Source organism: Mya arenaria, chromosome 14 (assembly GCF_026914265.1).
Source record: "Mya arenaria isolate MELC-2E11 chromosome 14, ASM2691426v1".
In the NCBI taxonomy this organism is placed as follows: Eukaryota; Metazoa; Mollusca; class Bivalvia; order Myida; family Myidae; genus Mya; species Mya arenaria.
In genome coordinates, this window is record NC_069135.1 from 23,430,722 (window position 1) to 23,449,606 (window position 18,885).

General features: G+C 38.2%; 2 protein-coding genes across 3 annotated transcripts in view; both read left to right on the forward strand.

Annotated features, from left to right (window-relative positions):
* The first annotated feature begins 559 nt into the window (after positions 1-559).
* Positions 560-1,330, forward strand: LOC128215927 (uncharacterized). The gene is made up of 2 exons (XM_052922529.1): positions 560-873; positions 964-1,330. The coding sequence occupies exons 1-2, from the start codon at positions 560-562 to the stop codon at positions 1,328-1,330; spliced, it is 681 nt and encodes a 226-aa protein (XP_052778489.1).
* Positions 1,331-10,805: 9,475 nt separating this feature from the next.
* LOC128217592 (proline-rich transmembrane protein 4-like) overlaps positions 10,806-18,885 on the forward strand; it is a 33,592-nt gene continuing 25,512 nt past the window's right edge. Inside the window, exon 1 of one of the 2 annotated variants that reach the window (XM_052924835.1) lies at positions 10,806-11,079. The gene's annotated coding sequence lies outside the window, so the exon portion shown is untranslated. Of the gene's footprint in view, positions 11,080-18,538; positions 18,597-18,885 lie in introns of those variants that run through there. The other variant, XM_052924834.1, reaches the window with a different exon arrangement.

Here is an 18,885-nt window from a genome sequence, read left to right on the forward strand (position 1 = left end):
ACTATTTATGCACATTGTACGTGTACTGGGTAATGTATGTGCATTGAGTTTGTACGCACAGTGAGTAGTTTTCGCGCATTGTACGTGCACTAAGAATTTTACGCTCAATAGTAATGTACACACACTGTATGCGCACAGAGTAATTTACGCGTACTAATGGCCCAGTCACATAGCCCGGCCGATGTCCGGCATCGGTAGAGCTCGGTGGATTTTTTTGGTGCCACCGAGCTCTCCTCATCGGAAGCAGAGCTCGGTGACGTGAACGGACTCCGTCCGGACATCTTCAGGCGACCGACCGAACACCGGCCGGTGACCGTACGGAGTCTGTCTCAAAATGGGAGTTTTTTTCTGCCGATGTGGCAGCAACTACCGGCCGGAGGTCGGCCGGACATCGGAAGGAATACGGCCGGTACCCGAGCAGGGAACAGGACACCGTGCGATCGCCGGCCGGGTTGTTAACGGGCTTTGAACAATGACCGGCCGATGCTCGTCCGATGTAACACGGACTTGGGTGCCGAGCTATTCCGTTCTTCCTACCTGACATTGTCAGTTCATAACTATGGCTGCACCGAGGAGACTTCGAATGGCACTGCTCGAACACGAACTAGCTCAAGCAAGGTTCCAGTACTACCTGGTCCTGGCGGCAATACTAGAAGCCGCCGAGAGGGAGCGACAGAGGGCCCGCAGAAGAGAAAGACGCTGGTGGGTGCGAGAGTGGATCCTACGCAGACCCCTTTTCGGCCAGTACGAGACTCTCATGAAGGACCCCGAGGCCGAGCACGCTGCCGACTTCAAAGCCTTCCTCCGCATGGAGCCACAGATGTACTATGAGTTGCTTAACCGAGCTGGCCCCCGCATTACCAAGAGTACAACGTAAGTTAATCCGTATTTTGCAAACAAAATTCCCTCCAAACATTATATTCTTGCTTAGGTTTAATCATATTTCATCCTCTTCTGTTTCAGGCATCGAACCCCCTTGGACCCTGGGCTGAAGCTGGCAATCACCTTGAGGTTTTTGGCGACCGGAAGCAGGTACCACGATCTTGCGTTTGCGTTTCGTTTCCCACACAACACCATCGCCCTTTTCATCCCCGAGGTGTGTCAGGCCATCTACAACGTATACGAGGATGAGATGTGGGCCACTCCCCAGACAGAAGATGAATGGCGCCCGGTGGCCGAGGGATTCGGAGACAGGTGGAACTTCCCCCACTGTTGTGGCGCGATCGATGGGAAGCACGTCGCAATCAAGAAGCCCCCCAAGAGTGGCTCACTCTACTACAACTATGAAGGCTTCTTTTCTATCGTCATGTTCCGATGCCGGCATCTTTAACCGGTCGCGGCTAGAGCCAGGTCTTCGTGAGGGAACAATCGGACTCCCCCAACCGGATTCCCTGCCTAATGACGACCGGGACACACCCTACTACATGGTCGGAGACGACGCCTTCCCCCTTCGGCAATACATGTTAAAGCCCTACCCTCATCGTCACCTGGCACGGAAACTCGTACGCGTTCAGTTTGAACTTCTGGAGTGACGTAAGAGGGGCCGCCCCGGATCCACTCTTGCTACTTTTGGGTCTGTTCTTGAGCTTGAAGTGTTAGGTACGGCAACTTGTGAAATGCCTCTGTATGGCTTGGACTGCAACACACAGACAAAATCCATTAAGACATTTAATATAATGTTTTCTAAAGTAAAACATCGTAAAATTAAAATTTGACAAATTTAAAAAGAATTTCAAACATTTCAAAAGCTGACAAGGTCTCACCAGAAAGCTCAATCTGGTCGCTAAACTTGTCCAGAGTACATTCCTTCAACTTCGTGTTTTTGTAGTTCTCATGCCCAACATCGTAGTACATAGGGTGTCCCTCGTAGAAATCTGCTATCTTTTGCATCTGGTCTTGGGTGATCTCTATCGGCACACCAACGGCTCGCCGCGACGCAGACGCCGACGAGGACTAGGACTTGGACTTGGACGAGGACGTGGGCTTGGACTGCGACGACTTTGACGCCTGGGACGCCTGGGACGCCCGAGACGCCATGGACTCAGCTTCGGATATCTCTGATTGCTCTCCCTCCGTACCACTGGCACCGCCTTCTTCCTCTTGTATCCTCTTTCGGGGAGATTTTCTGGTCTTCACTGCTAGCGTCTTCTGCTTCTTCTGGCCCTTTCCCTTGCTGCTAGCTGGCTGCTGCCTCTTCTTGCCGCAATTCTTCTCATCTCCATCACTTTCCTTGACTAATTTTGGCATCCTGTTTATAAAGTCTGTCAAGAGTGAATCGTGTGGATACAGTAAAACAGTAAATATACTAGCAGAGATATCCGGCCGGGTTACGGCCGAGTTCCGGTCGAGTTCCGGCCGAGCATCGGCCGGTGTCCCTTACATCGGTCAGCCACCGGTACTATACTTTCCAAGGCTCTATCCCACATCGGCCGGAGCTCGGTCGGAGCTCGGCCGGTGTCCGTTAAAAAAAACTCGTCATCTGGTTGTCTCAGATGCACGGGACACCGGCCGATACTCGGCCGTGCACCGGCCGACGTGTTTTACGATGGGCCTGCGATGAGGGAGCTCGGTGAGAGCCCGGTAAAATTTAGCTCCGAAGTTAAAATTTCACCGAGCTGCCACCGATGCAGTTTTAAGCAACAAACGCCACGGATGTCCGGCCGGTGTCCGGCCGGTGTTCGGTGAAAATCGCATCGCTGGCTCATCGGAACCTCATCGGCCGGGCTATGTGACTGAGTCATAAATAATGTACGCGCACTGAGTAATGTGTACGCGCACGGTGAATTGTACGCGAACGGAGTAATGAATGCGCACTGAATAATGTACGCGCACGGAGAAATGTACGCGCACGGAGTAATGAATGCGCTCTGAGTAATGTACGCACACTGTACGCTATATGAGTAATGAACGCCCACTGAGTAATGATCGCCCACTGAAGGATTCGAAGGCTTTGCCCCATTTTCTCGAAACTTCTTAAGATTAACAGGTTTAAGTAGCTTAATTCAATTAGCCAAAATACATGCTTAAATTTGACTTTGATAAATGGAAATGGTTTATTGTTGTTATCATAAAGAAAAATCATTTTTAAAGTCTTAAAACACTTAAAGAAAGAAATCATACCTCTATACCTTATACTTTTATCCTGTTATAGCTAGGGAACTTAAGAAGTTTCGATTATATGGGGCTAGGAACGCAATGGCCTATCCCCTTCTAACCCGCTCTCATCCGGCACAAAGCCGCTGTTATTGGTACATAAATATAACTAAAAACATTTGTTTATATTAAAGGAGAGAGCAAGCGTTTAATTGGAAAATCGATCAAATTCAATTAAAACATGCAACTTCAATTGTTAGAAATTGTTACTTCAATAAAACATACAACATCCATTTTATCAATTATTCATGGACTGAGTGCGGTCTCTCTGTATTGACTAGAATATTAACTAGAATGTTTATTGTCAAGTGTTTGTTTTGACGTAAGCAGTAAACATCACAATTAAACAAGTTTCTAGAAGGGAGTGCTCCAACCACTCAAATAACAATAAGTTGAATAGACTAAGGCAACCCAGGAGAATTCACGATATACGATCGGTACTTAGACAAAACAAAGTTGTCCAAATGGATATATATATATATATATTTGAGACACACTTATATGAATACATACTTGAACTCAAGACATGCATGAGAATGACGCCACCCTCTGTATTCACTGGTATCCATGCGGTATCAATGGTATTTAATGATTATTCAATGGTATTCAATGCGGTTTGATTATTTATCCATTCGGCGGTGCGCGGACAGTAATTTACAGTCGATCATCTTCTTTCCAGTCGTATACACTTCTATTCAAAATGTCTAAAATGATTAAAGGACTTTTATAAATAAAAAGGTACTGTCGAACCTCATTGGCTCTAATTCGCTTGGGTCGATTTCCTAGTTGGCTCGAACTGGATTCAACGGTTCGATTTCTTTTTACTAAAGATAAAAAATCCCGCTCGGTTCGAATTCCCCGAGGCTCGATGTACTTTCGCCGGTCCCTGGGAGCTCGAGCCAACGGGGTTCCACTGTAGACTTACTCATAACTAAACTGACTGATAACTTAAACCAGTCCCCGTAATCTGAAATCATTGTAAACAGCAGAAATGTCGAGTGGAGGTAACCTTTATTTGATTTGGAAACTTAACCGGAAATGTTTATGTCTTCGGTATGCATTACAGTGCATTTGCCATATGCATCTCTACGTTATTATGTATTTCCCCTTCAGGTCAGCGTAAGAGCATGGTTGACTGCAACGCCATCTCAACATATTTTTGTATTGCTTTCCACATGTCGGTCGGTCGGTCGGTTGGTAGGCCATACCTTGTCCGATTGATAAACTGGAGAACGTGGTTGGTAATGACCAGCAGTTGGCCCCTATTGATTTTGAGGTCAGTATGTCAAAGGGCACGGTCGTTGTTTTATGATCACAAAAAATGTATGTCCAATTGATACTCGTGAGAGTATGCTTGGACCTACGGCCCTCAAACTAGCTAGGGAGTTTCATCAATACTAGCAGATGACCCCTATTGATTTTGATGTATTTTCGTCAAAGGTGACGGGCGACGTGACCTTGAAAACAAACCACTGTCTGATTGAAAACTTGGGTAAACTTCGGCGAACAGTTTTCAAAAGAAAAATAAATAAAGTTGTTGTTATTAACGGTGGACTTGTAAACTACACGTTCCGTAACGATTTCGAGATTCTAGGCATCGGAAAGTCGCGTAAAGCTGTTATAAAATTTACCAGGGGTCACAATAATAAATTAAAAAAAGTATTTACTTTTGAATACTTTATAACAAAATCGTACGGCAAATGAAATTATCTAACGGTATTTTGGAACAACCATTGTAATTTTAAACACAATAAGCTTTAAATATGTCACTATCTCTGAATAATATTGCCGCCTATGGCTGATATTCAGTTCGACCTTGATTGTCGACGCCTTGTTTGACGTCAGTGTACTTGATGCTATAAATGTTTCTGAGACAGAAATAACATCTGCAGCCAAACATTGAATGAACGGAATTTGTTTCCTTGCCAAAATAAATACAGATGTTCCATGTATATATCAATTTTTGAGTAGTATGCAATCTCATGTAGTTACATGCTCAATGAAGGCTCCGTTTAACATGTTTTAGGACTTTATACTACTCATGAAGCACACAACGCTAATAGCGCCTTTAATGAATTAAACCTAAACGAACTGACCACGTATATCCATTTCAAAGTTGTTAATGCAAACTTACCTATCCTTAGAAGAAAACAGCATTTGTTGTCAATATTAAGAACGTAATCCAAGGGAAGTAGCTCGAAAAATGACCTCGATATTATGAAGAATTAGTTACTTCCCCTAGAGCGATGCAAAGGTTCAGAAAATACCTCCATCATCATCATCATCATCATCATCAACATCATCATCAATCAGCAGCATTTTTAACTAAAAGTACATTTATTGGAATATGGTTGTAAACAATATTATTTTGACGTAGCTTGTTCAGAAACCGATTCATCAAAGCTCAGAAAAACAGTTTCGGAGGATGTTTTGCTTATTCAGAATAATCTGATTTTTGATAAATGGGTCAACATGAACATTCAATGACAATTCATTACATATAAAAGTATGAATGATATAATGCGGTTGTATTTTATTGGTCACGTACAGAACGAAGTAACTGTAGCCCATTTCCGTAGCATAATCTTATTACCTCCCTTTTCTTCAAATTAACACGATTTAGCTTTCAGTTGAACTACTTTATGAAAATAACACTGTAAGTATGCTTTGTTTTTGTTTGAAAATATTTAAACTAACTACTTCTAGGTAAAATATGGTAAGACGCTTCTGTAATACGGGTCCTGTTGTACTTTTAACAACTCTCAATACAGTACAGTTTGTCTCTTCTTGTATTCTTGCTAATTGTTGAGTACACACTCACACTGTGAGGGAGCAAGAATTGTGACGTCACCACAAATGTGTACGACCACGGCGATCTTGACACAACAAAAGGTATGTTTGTGTACATTTTCTTTACTAAATTGAATCAAATTAAAACAATACCTCGCCCATGGTACGCCACATACTTTCCGCTTTCATATGGTAAACTTTCTGTTAATCTTGATGTGTAGTTTTTGAGAACATTCAAAAACAAATTTGGAATCGGCGATGCAGACGACCACACATTTGGTTTATCTTGCAAAAAACACTGATAAATCGGCTAATTTCAACCGGTTCTTTACAAAAAGATATTTAAACAGTAAATATATACCATTTACAATACATTTTCAAGGCGAAATGATGTTTTTGAAAGAAATCGTACAATATTAAATTATGCGAACGACCACACTCGAGAATTTTAGGCGAACCACCACACTTTTTTATCTTATTTTAATAAGAATGCGAATAAAGCTTCAAATACTTTATTTGTTAATATGTATGGTATATATTTTAGATGGAGAGTCGACAACCTCAGGTCTGCAGATATTGTGGCATGGTCCTTTCGAACATTTCAACACTGCGGCAGCACGAAACAACACATATATTATTAAAAAAACTTATTGTTTTTTCTAACAATATTATGTTTTTGAAAAGTAATCGCCGTATGTACATAATCAGGAAGGCATTTTCAGAACTGTTTTAGTAAATTCTTACTTTTGTTTGAGGCGATGGGTTTTTAGCTCGACTATTCGAAGACTAACGAGAGCTATCCTACTCACCCTAGAGTCAAACTTTGGTTAAGGTTTTGCATGTTAGCACCTTTAAGACATTATCTCAGCAAATGCATGTATTGCATTGAAACTTCAGACAGGCGTTTCCAACTATCCAAACAGACTTAATTAATCAAGTAAGAAAGCTCTATTTTGCATAAAATGTAAATTTTGGCCCTTTATTATTCGACTAAAAGATTCTGGTTAAAGTTTTGCATATATACCAAAACTTTGCAATCTAAACTTAAAAGTGACAGCTCTTATTATAAAAGATGATTGCACTGTGACTAATTTCATTTTTGTGATTTTTTTCAGAACTTTATTAGTAAATTCTTGTATTATTTTGAGTCGATAGGTTAGCATAAAAGATTATTGTAGGTGATTCATATCACTTTTTGTGATTTGCTCTGTGATTACATTTGTATGTTTAAGTTTTACATGTAAACACCCTTATCAGTATTACATGCTATATCAATCTTATAAATGCGATTGTTTCACAAACAAATGCGGACATTTTTTGTTTCATATTGATGTGATTTATACTCTGCGTTTACTGTGATCCGTTTGTATTTTTAAAATAAAGACAATAAACGTTATCAAATATCAGTTTTATTTGATTAATTTTCACTATTATTGCCATATAATAACACTGATTATTGCCATATAAGTCACGTGTCAATAAAGAATAAAGGCACAACACATATTTAATCAGAAACAACTTGTAATTGAGTAATGACTACACATGTCATTCGCCGGCTATAAATGAACTATCCAGTAGCATTAGAAGTTCCATATGATCATATCGATAGTCAACATTGAATGTTTAGGAATCCCATTTAGGATGTAACTAACGTTTTTCAATCATTTCTCCTCGCATTTTCCCTTCTGACACCCTGTGCCCCTTTTTGTAATGAATTTCGATCCAAACATACTATACCACTCTTCTTCCTTTTTGTCGAACGTATATCGAACATACGGTCCCTGAAATTGTGTGGATGAGATAAATTAAATGTATGTTTTCTTCATCTTACAATACAAAAATTGGTGTATTAACAAGTTTAACGATTGACATACTTAGATGTAGGTGTCATGGGATTCGGGTGGGTTTTAGCCCTATCAAATGTACGTTAGATCTTGGCATCCGAAAATTGCCCTAGTACTTCTTTTCATTTTAGACACACATCCTAAAGTTACTTCTATCAGCATCCTACTTGACAATAATCTCCTTTACAATGGTCGAATGCCTCGAAACGCATACCGCACAATCTCGGTCACATTCTGGTGTTGACATGTCGGATTTGTCCTGCGAATAGAAAAAAAAACATTGAGATCACGAAGGCTTTATTCACACCCCCTTCAAAGTTAATTTAAAAAGTGTGGTCGTTCGCCTAAAATTCTCGAGTGTGGTCGTTCGCATAATTTGATATTTTAATATTGCCTTCAAAAACATCATTTCCCCCTTGCAAAGGTACTCTAAATGGTAAATATTTGCTTTAATAAGTGTTTTTCGTAAAGAACCAGGTGAAACTAGCCGTTTTATCATTGCTTTTGCAAGATAAACAAAATGTGTGGTCGTCTGCATCCTCGATTCCAAATTTGTTATTGAATGTTCTCAAAAACTACGACACCAAGAATATCAGACAGTATACCACATGAAATCGGAAATTATGTGCCGTACCATGGGCTAGGTCTTGTTTTAATTCGATTCAAGATAATAAAGAAAACGTCAAAAACATACGTTTTGTTGTCTCAATTTCACCGTGGTCGTTCGCATTTGTGGTCACGTGATTGTTTTTGCTCCCTCACAGTGACTCAAATAAATTTTATTTTATATATGACAAATGCTCTTTTATTATGAATACCATGAAACTTGTTATAATTAGGTTATATTTCTTTATTACTGTTTTTATTATGCCCCCCACCCTATTGACTGGAAGAGTATAGAGTTTCCCTAAATCATTCAAAACTCGTGTCACACTTAACTCTTAACCTTAAGTTTATTATTGTAAGTATTACAGCATATGGGATTGTTATGTCCCATAGGGTGGCATATTGTAATCTGATCGTCTGTACGTCTATCCGTACGACCCAACGGTTTTCAATTTATATCGGAAGAACGCCAAGGCTTCAGGTTCTTAAACTTTTTCGGTAGGTCATGAACAGCAGATAAAGCTTTTTGTTTTTGAGGTGAGTTGTTCAAAGGTCAATGTCATATTGACCTTAAGAATACCTACGGCTTAAAATCGGGTTTTGATAGAAAGCTTAAGTCCAGAATGTTGAACTTTCTAGGTAGGTAGGTCATGGCCATGATATGAACTCTATTGAATTTGAGGTCAGAGGGTCAAAGGTCAAGGTCAGGGTGACCTTCAATTACATTCAATATCTGAATAATGCTCTGGCCCAGGGACCTCAAACTTGGTAATACGATTGGTAATGACCAGCCGATGAACCATATTAATTCAGGTTAGGAGGTTAAAAGTCAAGTCGGTGGTATTCTTGAGCTGACAATAGGTTTCCGATAGATACCTCAAGAACGCTATTGCCCAGGGACCTCGAACTGTGTAGGCAGGTTAGTTATGACCAGCAGGTCATAGGTCAAGGTCGTTGTGACCTTAAGCTGAAAATAGTTGAAAAAACGCTTAGGCATATTGACCTCGAACTTGGTAGAGGTCCCTCAAATATGACCTACACCCTTTCTATTTTGACGCCAGTTTTTAAAGGTCAAGGACGTGAGGACTTTGATCTGACCATCATATTTCGTTCAATAACTTAAGAATGTTTGTATCCATGTACCCCAAACTTGGTATGCTGGTGAACTGCATCTGCTTCATTATGGTCATATTTCAAAAAAACATCCACGGCGTCGTCGATGCTTTGCATCAAAATAAGTCTTGAATAAATAAGCCGATAGAACAAAAAATTGCTTATTAAATGGAATATCTTATTATGATGTACATGTACAGACTTATTGATGAAGCGATATAAACCTATTACGGAAGCATACTCTCTCACTACATAATTGTATACACATTTTTCATGCATCCACACTTAGTTCATTCCGCAAGTACACTAAGCAGAGCTGTAACACTTAATTATGCTATTTAGTAAAAACAGTCTTGTTTTTCCCTCGTTCATATTTAATTAAGCTACTAAATCGCAATCTAGCTAATGCATCGAGAGACTGTGATTCCTCAGTTTGAGCAATAAAACTGATTAAACAGGAGTTCAGAACTTACATGTTGATAAATGTACACAGTATACATATTATTCGTATCCATGCTATCATTCGCAGAACAAAAAGAATCCAGTGTTTAGAGAGATAGCCACGGTTATCTTAGTGAGATTATCTCTAATGTCAGTCAATAGAGACTAATTGGCATGTTAATTGCCCCATTCAGCGCCCACTGATAAGCCCTAAGTAGGCTTTTGCAAGCTGGACACCGTAAAATCCACTTTACAACGCGCTAATGTATACTTGTCGGTGTATTGAATGAAAGGATATGCATTGTTTCATTGGAATAGTTCAAGGCTCGGAATAAGATTGTGGTTTATAGTGTCTAAAATGCAGTTATGATATTTAGTTGTAGAAAACTTCACAATATACTAAGCGTACAAAATGGCAATGTAAACCATGCTTTACAATATTCGTTTGCACCCAATCCATACGTAGAACCGCCTTAGTTCTTCGTTATAATAATCAATGAAATAAGTTTGTGTTCAATTTTGTCCACAGAACTAGTTGAGTGTTGTCATAATAATTTGCACTTGACAATGTTTTTTATGCAACTAATGCATTCATTGCGATGAGGAAACGTTTATCTTCAGAAATAATTCCTGGGACTCATGTGTGTTGAAGAGCGTTGGAAAAAGGTCATGTGATAAAAATAAGCGATACTTTCATTTGTTTATCTAACTTGTACAGTGAACAGAAAGTGTTATAACCTCCTTAAGTAAAATCGATACCGATTTACCCAAACTTCTAAACAAAGCTCCCCGGAAATATCTCTTTATCAGATTTGATACATAAAACAGGTTTTTTTCACTGTTCCAGAAAAATAAGTGTTTCGGTGGTTTTTGCGAGGGTGTTTGTTTCAAAGGGGGTTGGAAACTGATAGTGAACGAGGGATGGGGATTTTTCTTTGAAATTTAGTACTTGTGATAAAATCCACGGATCATCCATGGATCATTAACTTAATTCACTGCCAGACCCCCGCATTGTACTCCCGCAAAACAAGAAAAAGTGGCAATACAATCGTGAAAAGGGATTTTTTAAAGAACAGGAAGAGACGTACACAATTCAGTCTGAATACGGGGGATTTACTTATTCCATGATATTGTGAGTATTTCCGTCTTCCGTACGTATATATTAGTCATATTCTGAGATTTATGTTTTGTGTCATATAACCCTTTCAAAGGATTCCAAATAGTCATGGGCCGTATTTATAAAGCATCTTAAGTGAATATGTCTACGAAGTGAAATTTAAAGAAAACATATCTTTTTAGAGCCCAAAAAACAACATTTAATAAGGAAGACAAAGGCATTAGACTAAAATTGGTGAACAAAGTTAGGCATTTGAAATATTCGTAGTTAAAAAAAATCGAAAAAAAATCCCACTAAGATGTAGATTTTGACTTCAAACTCATTGCAACTTATACGCATTGTCCATAGTTGAGATGAGTGGAGTGGAGTGTGTTTTTATTTGTTTTACTTCAACAATGCAATTCTTTATAAAAGTACCATGTCATATACATGCATGCACTTTGGAAACGCTAGTTACTGTAACGCGTTCATTGGATTGCAAGTGTTCAAAGTAGTTGCATTCGTATGGGATCAATTAGATTATAACATTAAAGCTATTTAAGCAGGTTGATCTCTGTATAAAATAACATTACAAACATTATTGCATAAGGATCTTCTACTAACGTATCTGTACCGAATATCTTTTCGTCGGTAGTATATAATAATTGCTTAGAAAATAGCAATTAACTCCCGCACATATCGTGAACTATTGAAGTGCCATATGACTTGCTTATACTTATTTAACAAAACAAAACAGTTGTTTATCATGATAAGCTTTAAAGCTGCACACTCACAGATTAACCATTTTGACATTTTTTTTTTTTTGTCTTGGAATGAGCCAATTTTTAAGTAAATATCTAACAACCAGTGATTTAAGACAAAAGATACGGATTTTCATATTTCCGTTCGAAAAAATGTTTTATGGCTGAAAGCGTTACAAAAGCTATAAAAAAATGCATAACATATCAATTTTTGAACATAGATATGCAAACCTACGATCTGATTTTTGTCAGCAGTCTAATATCACTGCTTCCATGCCTGTTCACAAAAAATGGCTCGACCCAGGACAAAAAATGTCAAAACCTTAGATATTATACCCAAATGGATATAGTGAGTGAAGCTAAATCCTAAGGATTTTTGGAGAAATTGGGGTCTGACCGGTGGAGGTACATAAAGGCCAGTACTCCCATAACACATTCCGCAAGTTGCAGTGATGACAGATATTAATATCGGAACAAGACACCCGCGGCTCCTGACCGCGCGGACACCTCGCGCGCTTCATTCATCTCCGCGCGCTACATACTCCACCTACATAAAACACGTGCACAAACATGCACGAGATTAACTGTCTTTGTTCCACCTTTCATGGCCAGTTATAATCTACAATTATCTCGTGTGAGGCTGCCTGGTTGATATTTGGCGAGGGTTTTATTTGGTTTGTTGATAAGGCCAAAACTATTTGTGTGGTTAGGGTTACATCTTTTCTAAAACAGTTAGGGTAGGCAGGATGTTTTTTATTACTATGATTTATGTAAGAACCTCATATTTCATCATTGAGTGATTGCGTTAAGGTGATCAGTATATCAGTATTTATCAACATAAGGTTTTTTAAATACATATCAAAACACACAGGCACTCATATTTTATTTTATTTTTTATTCATTTTTGTCCGAAGGACTATCAAAACGGTAGGGGCCTATTTCGAAGAAAGGGTCGGGTTACCCGAACCTTAAGAATTGTTTAGGCCAAAGCTCTATGTTCTTGCGGCTTACCAAAATGTATCTTGCAGACCCCCCCCCCCCCCCCCCCCCAAAATGATCAAATGATACAACTATTTACATTATCACAGATTTGTTCTTCTTACGAGTGTTAGAGTTATTAATGTAGGTGATTACATTTTTGCTCCTATCAATTGCTCCCGCGAGTTGGCGATGCTGGTAACAGGCGTAGCTGCACGGAAGCACTGCTGGTCTTAATCTTTGGATCATCTTCCAAAATGGTATTTTTAAAAGTAAAAAAAAAAATGCATTTAAATCTAAAGAATGCATTTTTCAGTATTTGCATGCGGGACTTTTGCTTCAGGTCAGAATATTAACCAGTCCCTTTTACGTTCTTTTCATTGCTTTTGTGTATGTTGTTAACGGACCTTGCATGAAATGAACTCTAGGTGGACACGTCCCCCCCTCCCCCCCCACACACACATACACACCTGGCAACAGGTCCCGCACATCAGTTCAGGTCAAGCTACGCCCCTGCTGGTTATGCTGATAAAACCTGATTCATATAAGTAGAACAGTAGAAGACAGGAGCCCTTACTGAATTATTCCACTGGTGGTAAATGTTACGCTTATCAAATATTATGCAATAATTTTATGAAAACTTGAGTTGTAAAAAATAAAACACCTTTGTAAAGCATTTTTTTTCTTCCAAGAAATATAACAATTTCAAGTCAAACACTGATGTTAACATATCGTAAAAAGGTTTCTTAACATGCTCCCATTAGAAGGCCCCTGAGTTGCAAATACAATACAAGAACATAACTTAACCATAAAAAAGAATTATCTTGTTATTATTAAATGCATTGCTGATCATAAGTGAAATAAAGACCTATCAAAATTGAAAACAGACTGTTCTGTCTTGCATGCCGGCATTATAATACTGTCTGTAGAAAAAAGTTAACAATTCGGGTTGGTATTCATAAATCATCTTCAGTCATTTCCTAACTTAGTCAGTTTCTTTAGATAAGTTAGTATCTCACTTATCATATGATATAATTGCTTTAAGATTCGGAAAAAACTTAACTATATTGATTTGTTTCAAATTACTAACTGTTATAAAAAACACACACTTATGCACCAGTCAATTGTAACCACGCCCCCCCCCCCCCCCCCCACCAGGTCCGGGGGTATACCGGGGATAGCCGGGGAAATGGGCCGTGTTTTTACCTTTCAGGTGGCCCCGCAGTGCCGGGTAGTTTTGTCTTCGCGCAAAATTTAGCGCAGAATGGGTCTTACCTAGGGTCCCTTAGGTGCGGGGGCATTTGGCGGGGATTTTACCATCAGTTCGTTCCCGCAGGACAGGGATTTGACCCGAGGTTGGCTGGACCGAAAATCAAAGTCCCCGCTATTCCCCGGACCTGGGGGGGGGGGGGGGCGTGGTTACAATTGACTAGTGCATTATTCTCTTTCAAATTGAATACGAACATTTTAGGAAATTGACTTAAGTTTAGAACTGACCTAAAATGTTTCATGAATACCGCCCCAATAAAAGAACATACATATGATATATCATGCCAATGCAATTGCTTTTGGAGTACATTTTCGATAATTGTATGCATGTATCACTAGCGTAGTTAATAAACATGCATGGTATAGGAACTCGACAGAGGGCTTTTGACTGTACATCGATACTGGCAATGATTGATAATTGTTGGCCAGAGCAAAAATTGGCAAAATCATAGGCTTGTTCGACCATTTCTAGTCAGGATGTCATTTAGACAGTGTTCAGAACTTTATTTAGAGGGATTTAATTATACCACTTAGAGGACGTTTTACGAAAATACGTGTTACAAGTGTTTTAAAAATTTGTGAGATAACAATATGTGAGTATGTTTAATCAAGATCGTATTTATAATGTTAATTTATTTAGTGCTTTGTATTATTGACTGATAAAGCTATGGCTAGACCTAATTTCGTAAACCCTTCGTTAGACTTTTTGAAAGAGATATTAACATAAAATCTCTACTAAATGAAAACAGAATAACGTGTATCCGTGTATACTGTAGCTTTATATGACGATAAATGTATTCATATACTACACATACTATTAATTAAACTTCTTGGAACAAACGCGAGTTTATGTATATATTTTGATTGAATGGTAAGCTGCTTCTAGAGATTTACTGAGATTTGATTTAGCAACTTGAACCAGTGCTTGATCCGTATGTTTGTACGTGGACGTTCTCTTTAAGCTCACCAGAGCACATGGTTAGCTTGTAACGCCGTAAGTCGTTAGGAGTTGGTTTGTTAACATTCTTGAGGCCACAATTTTAGACCCCAATCAATTAGGCTTGGTTAGAATGTTAAAACATGAAGGTGAAGGTCGGTAACTTGATAACAAGTGACCAAAAATATGTCAGTAAGTCAAATCAAATCCCGGAAAACCCTTCTAAACATTCTATTGGCCTAGCGAAAGTAATGGTCAACTGTACAAAAGTTATGGTCAACAGTACAAAAGTAATGGTCAACTGTACAAAAGTAAAGTATTGGTCAACAGTACAAAAGTAATGGTCAACTGTACAAAAATAATGGTCAACTGTACAATAGTAAAGTATTGGTCAACAGTACAAAAGTAATGGTCAACTGTACAAAAGTAATGGTCAACTGTACACAACTAATGGTTAGCTGTACAAAAATAATGGTAAACGGTACAAAAGTAATGGTCAACTGTACAAAAGTAATGGTCAACTGTACACAACTAATGGTTAGCTGTACAAAAATAATGGTAAACGGTACAAAAGTAATAGTCAGCTGTACAAAAAAGGTCAACTAAACAAAAATAATGATCAACTGTACAAAACTAATGGTCAACTGTACAAAAGTAATGGTCAACTGTAATGGTCAACGGTAATGGTCAACTGTAATGGTCAACGGTAATGGTCAACTGTAATGGTTAACTGTACAAAAGTAATGGTCAACTGTACAACAATACGAATACTTGAAGTTGTGCCACGGTAATGTATCAATATGCAGATCTTATCTACCTAATCAAGTAGAGCATTCTTAGGTCAGCTCTCTGTGTGTGGTCAACATAATGTTTCACTGAGATTCAAAACCAGGTCTGACATTTCCAAACACAATTATTTAGTCTGCCCTTCAAGACGCACGCCACGGAAACATAAATTTAGATTATCATGCATTTTTAAATGGGGCAACTATTAAGATCATTGTTCTTGATATTTTTCCATACACAGAAATGCAAAGGGGCCTTAACACTAACTCATTTTGTCGATTCATCGATATTCGACCACGTTTCGACGAGGCCGTAGCGTTGTTTGGAAAAAAAACATATGTCTGATTGGGGCGTTTCGGACAGGGCGGGCGGAGGCTATAAATTAGAGTCAGATTAGAGATTAGAATCTAAAATTAGTTTTTATTTAAGACTCCAGAGAACAAAAGTGTGGCGTCATGGAAATTGGCCTAATCTCACAACTTCATCTGATGATACGTGATACGCCCATGAATAAAAGTTCCTGAACAGGTGCCATGTAATGGCCTTCTTGTTTTCTTAACCATCAAAGACAAAGGTTGATTAGTTTGGTTATAAAACAGAGTGACATAATTGAAAAGATGTCAGCGCAAAGGTTCTATCGGCTTTTTAGGGCCAAAGAAATAGGGTAGGCGTTACTTTTTTTCTTGAGAACTGGGATTATGTGCCAACCCTACCCATATCAGGGTAGATCATCATTGTAGAGACTTTTAAGTATAAAATGGTGAATATTTACATGTTCACTGAGTCTCCAAGAATGCACACTATTTTAGGAAATAACGAAAGATATTCACACTACGACAAAATAAGAGCTGGGTCGTGAGGGGAAATAGGACCGGTAATGTTAGTGGAAAACTTGTTTACGCCCTATTTAAAGCTGCACTCTCACAGATTAACCGTTTTGGCAACTATTCTTTTTCGTCTTGGAAACAGCTAGGTTATGCGTTAATGTCTTGATCAGATCGCAGATTTTCATATTTAAGTTCGAAAATTGGCGTTTTAAAAGAGCCAGCTAACGTTTTAAGAAAAACGAGTTTTTTTAGACCTGTTCTAGTACGAGTTACCTTATCTGACTGAACTGAAATCACTGATGACAAACTCATCTGGTTCTGAGACAAATACATGAAATAAAAGTCAGAACTGTCAATCTGTTAGAGTGTAACTTTAATAACACTTAAAACCTCTCCATTTCCACCCCTCGGTAAACTCTATTTCATTTATAAGCATAAACGACTTAGTTTATTCATTTATATTTACGGTGATCATTCTTAAAGGATCCTAACGGCTGTTTTCTGCACCTTTCCTTAAAAATAAAATCGGTATCCTTAATAGAAACCATTGATTTCGACAATTATCCTTCTTTTAGGTATATTAAAACAATAGTATTAATTGAACATTTCATTGCATTGCATTGTATTAATTGTGGTAAATCTTGTTTGTGAGTAAGAGTGCATCTTTAAGTGCGGCTTTAGGCTACTTCTTAGTAAGAATTTTCAATGAATGTCGACATAAACCAGTTAAAAGACAAGTTCTCTCTTTTGTTTATTTTTTTACGCACTTACGAATGTATTCATCCGATCTGGATCATAGAAAACCAACATGTGAACTGATAATTAGCAACACAATCATTTGTTTATAACACAGAGTCTTTCAAGCGTTTGAATTCCAAGATTGTTGGAGCACGTGTCATGTGTCAGTTCATCAGGATCACCAAGACGCTATAAATGTAACAATATCATGCACATAATCTCGGTTCCAGTTACTCGTTCCACGCACCTGCTGTTGGGGCGTTTAAAGTCTGTTTATTTTTTGCTCTTTTTTGTTTTGTTTCTTTGTTCTTGTTTTTGTCAAATGGTTAACGAGTATAATATAATCACACACCCTGTGTTTAGAGATTATTTTTGTATTGTTTAGTTATATCTTTGCATCGAAAATAGCATTCTAAAAAATCCATTTATGTTTTTTATACAATTTTTATTCGAATATGTGTTACTATGTCAAGTTCGCTTAATACATATATACTATTCCTATATTGCACCATTCCCATTCATTTTGATTTGGTTTTAATTATGATCTTAAACCGTAAGATTTCTTGACAAATAATGTATATTTTTTAAAGACTGTCTTGGCTTAATTTATTATACTTTATTACAAACTAAAAGTCAATCTTTAAATGGAAGCATTTATGGAAAAAAGGAAAAAAATAAATACGTAACGATGAATATTATATTCCAGTACTATTATTGCCATTCGAGCTATTTTGGGTAAAAACATCACTAGAACAGCGGATGGTCTATGCTTTTTATACATAATAAACAATTATCTCGTATTTTCCGCACTTATAATATAAATGACATAATTCACAACCTAGTCAACGATACCGGAAGGTCAATGGTCACTTAAGTTGTCATGTCAACACAAATTATGATCGGCTTAAATCCTAGCAAACACTCGTATATTTGTGCAAACAAGAACTAGTTATACCAATGATAACCCTTCAATAGATGATATCTGGCCTTTATCTTCGAACACTTAACTGCTCATATCAGGGATTTTTGACAAGAGATACTAGACCTTTCAACATTCAACACATGGTGCAGTGATTGACAGACAAAGCTCTAGGGTTCAAGGGGTGATAATCTGTTCATGATAAACATCTTGATTTTTTTGTGAAACTCTTGTTTGCTTCAAATCGAAGGATTATTGTCGGTTATCGGTTTTCAAGAGTTGTTTGGAACCGCTGTATGCTTCATTCGAGATTTCTCGACCACTACATAGCTTTTGAGGTAATCTATATTGATTATTTTTCATATTCTGTGTTCCGATTCGTTTTAAGATTGATAGTTCCGGAAAAAATCGGGTCGATTGTCGGAACCATTGATTTTTTTCCGTCGGCAAAGTTCGGAATAATCCGTTGATACTGTTTTGATTTAAAACGATTGTTTCCCTAATTAATGATCGACAGTGTATGCACTTTTGTGGATATTTGATGATTCTATTCGGCAAATTCCGGATTTAATCGGCAATCGTCCGTGTAGAAACAATTTAATGGTTGAAAAAGGATCGCCAAGGTTA

Coding starts and splice junctions, on each gene's coding strand:
- LOC128215927 (XM_052922529.1), top strand. CDS start 560: ATGGCTGCACCGAGGAGACTTCGAATGGCACTGCTCGAACACGAACTA. Junction 874..963: donor CGCATTACCAAGAGTACAAC/GTAAGTTAATCC, acceptor CTTCTGTTTCAG/GCATCGAACCCCCTTGGACC.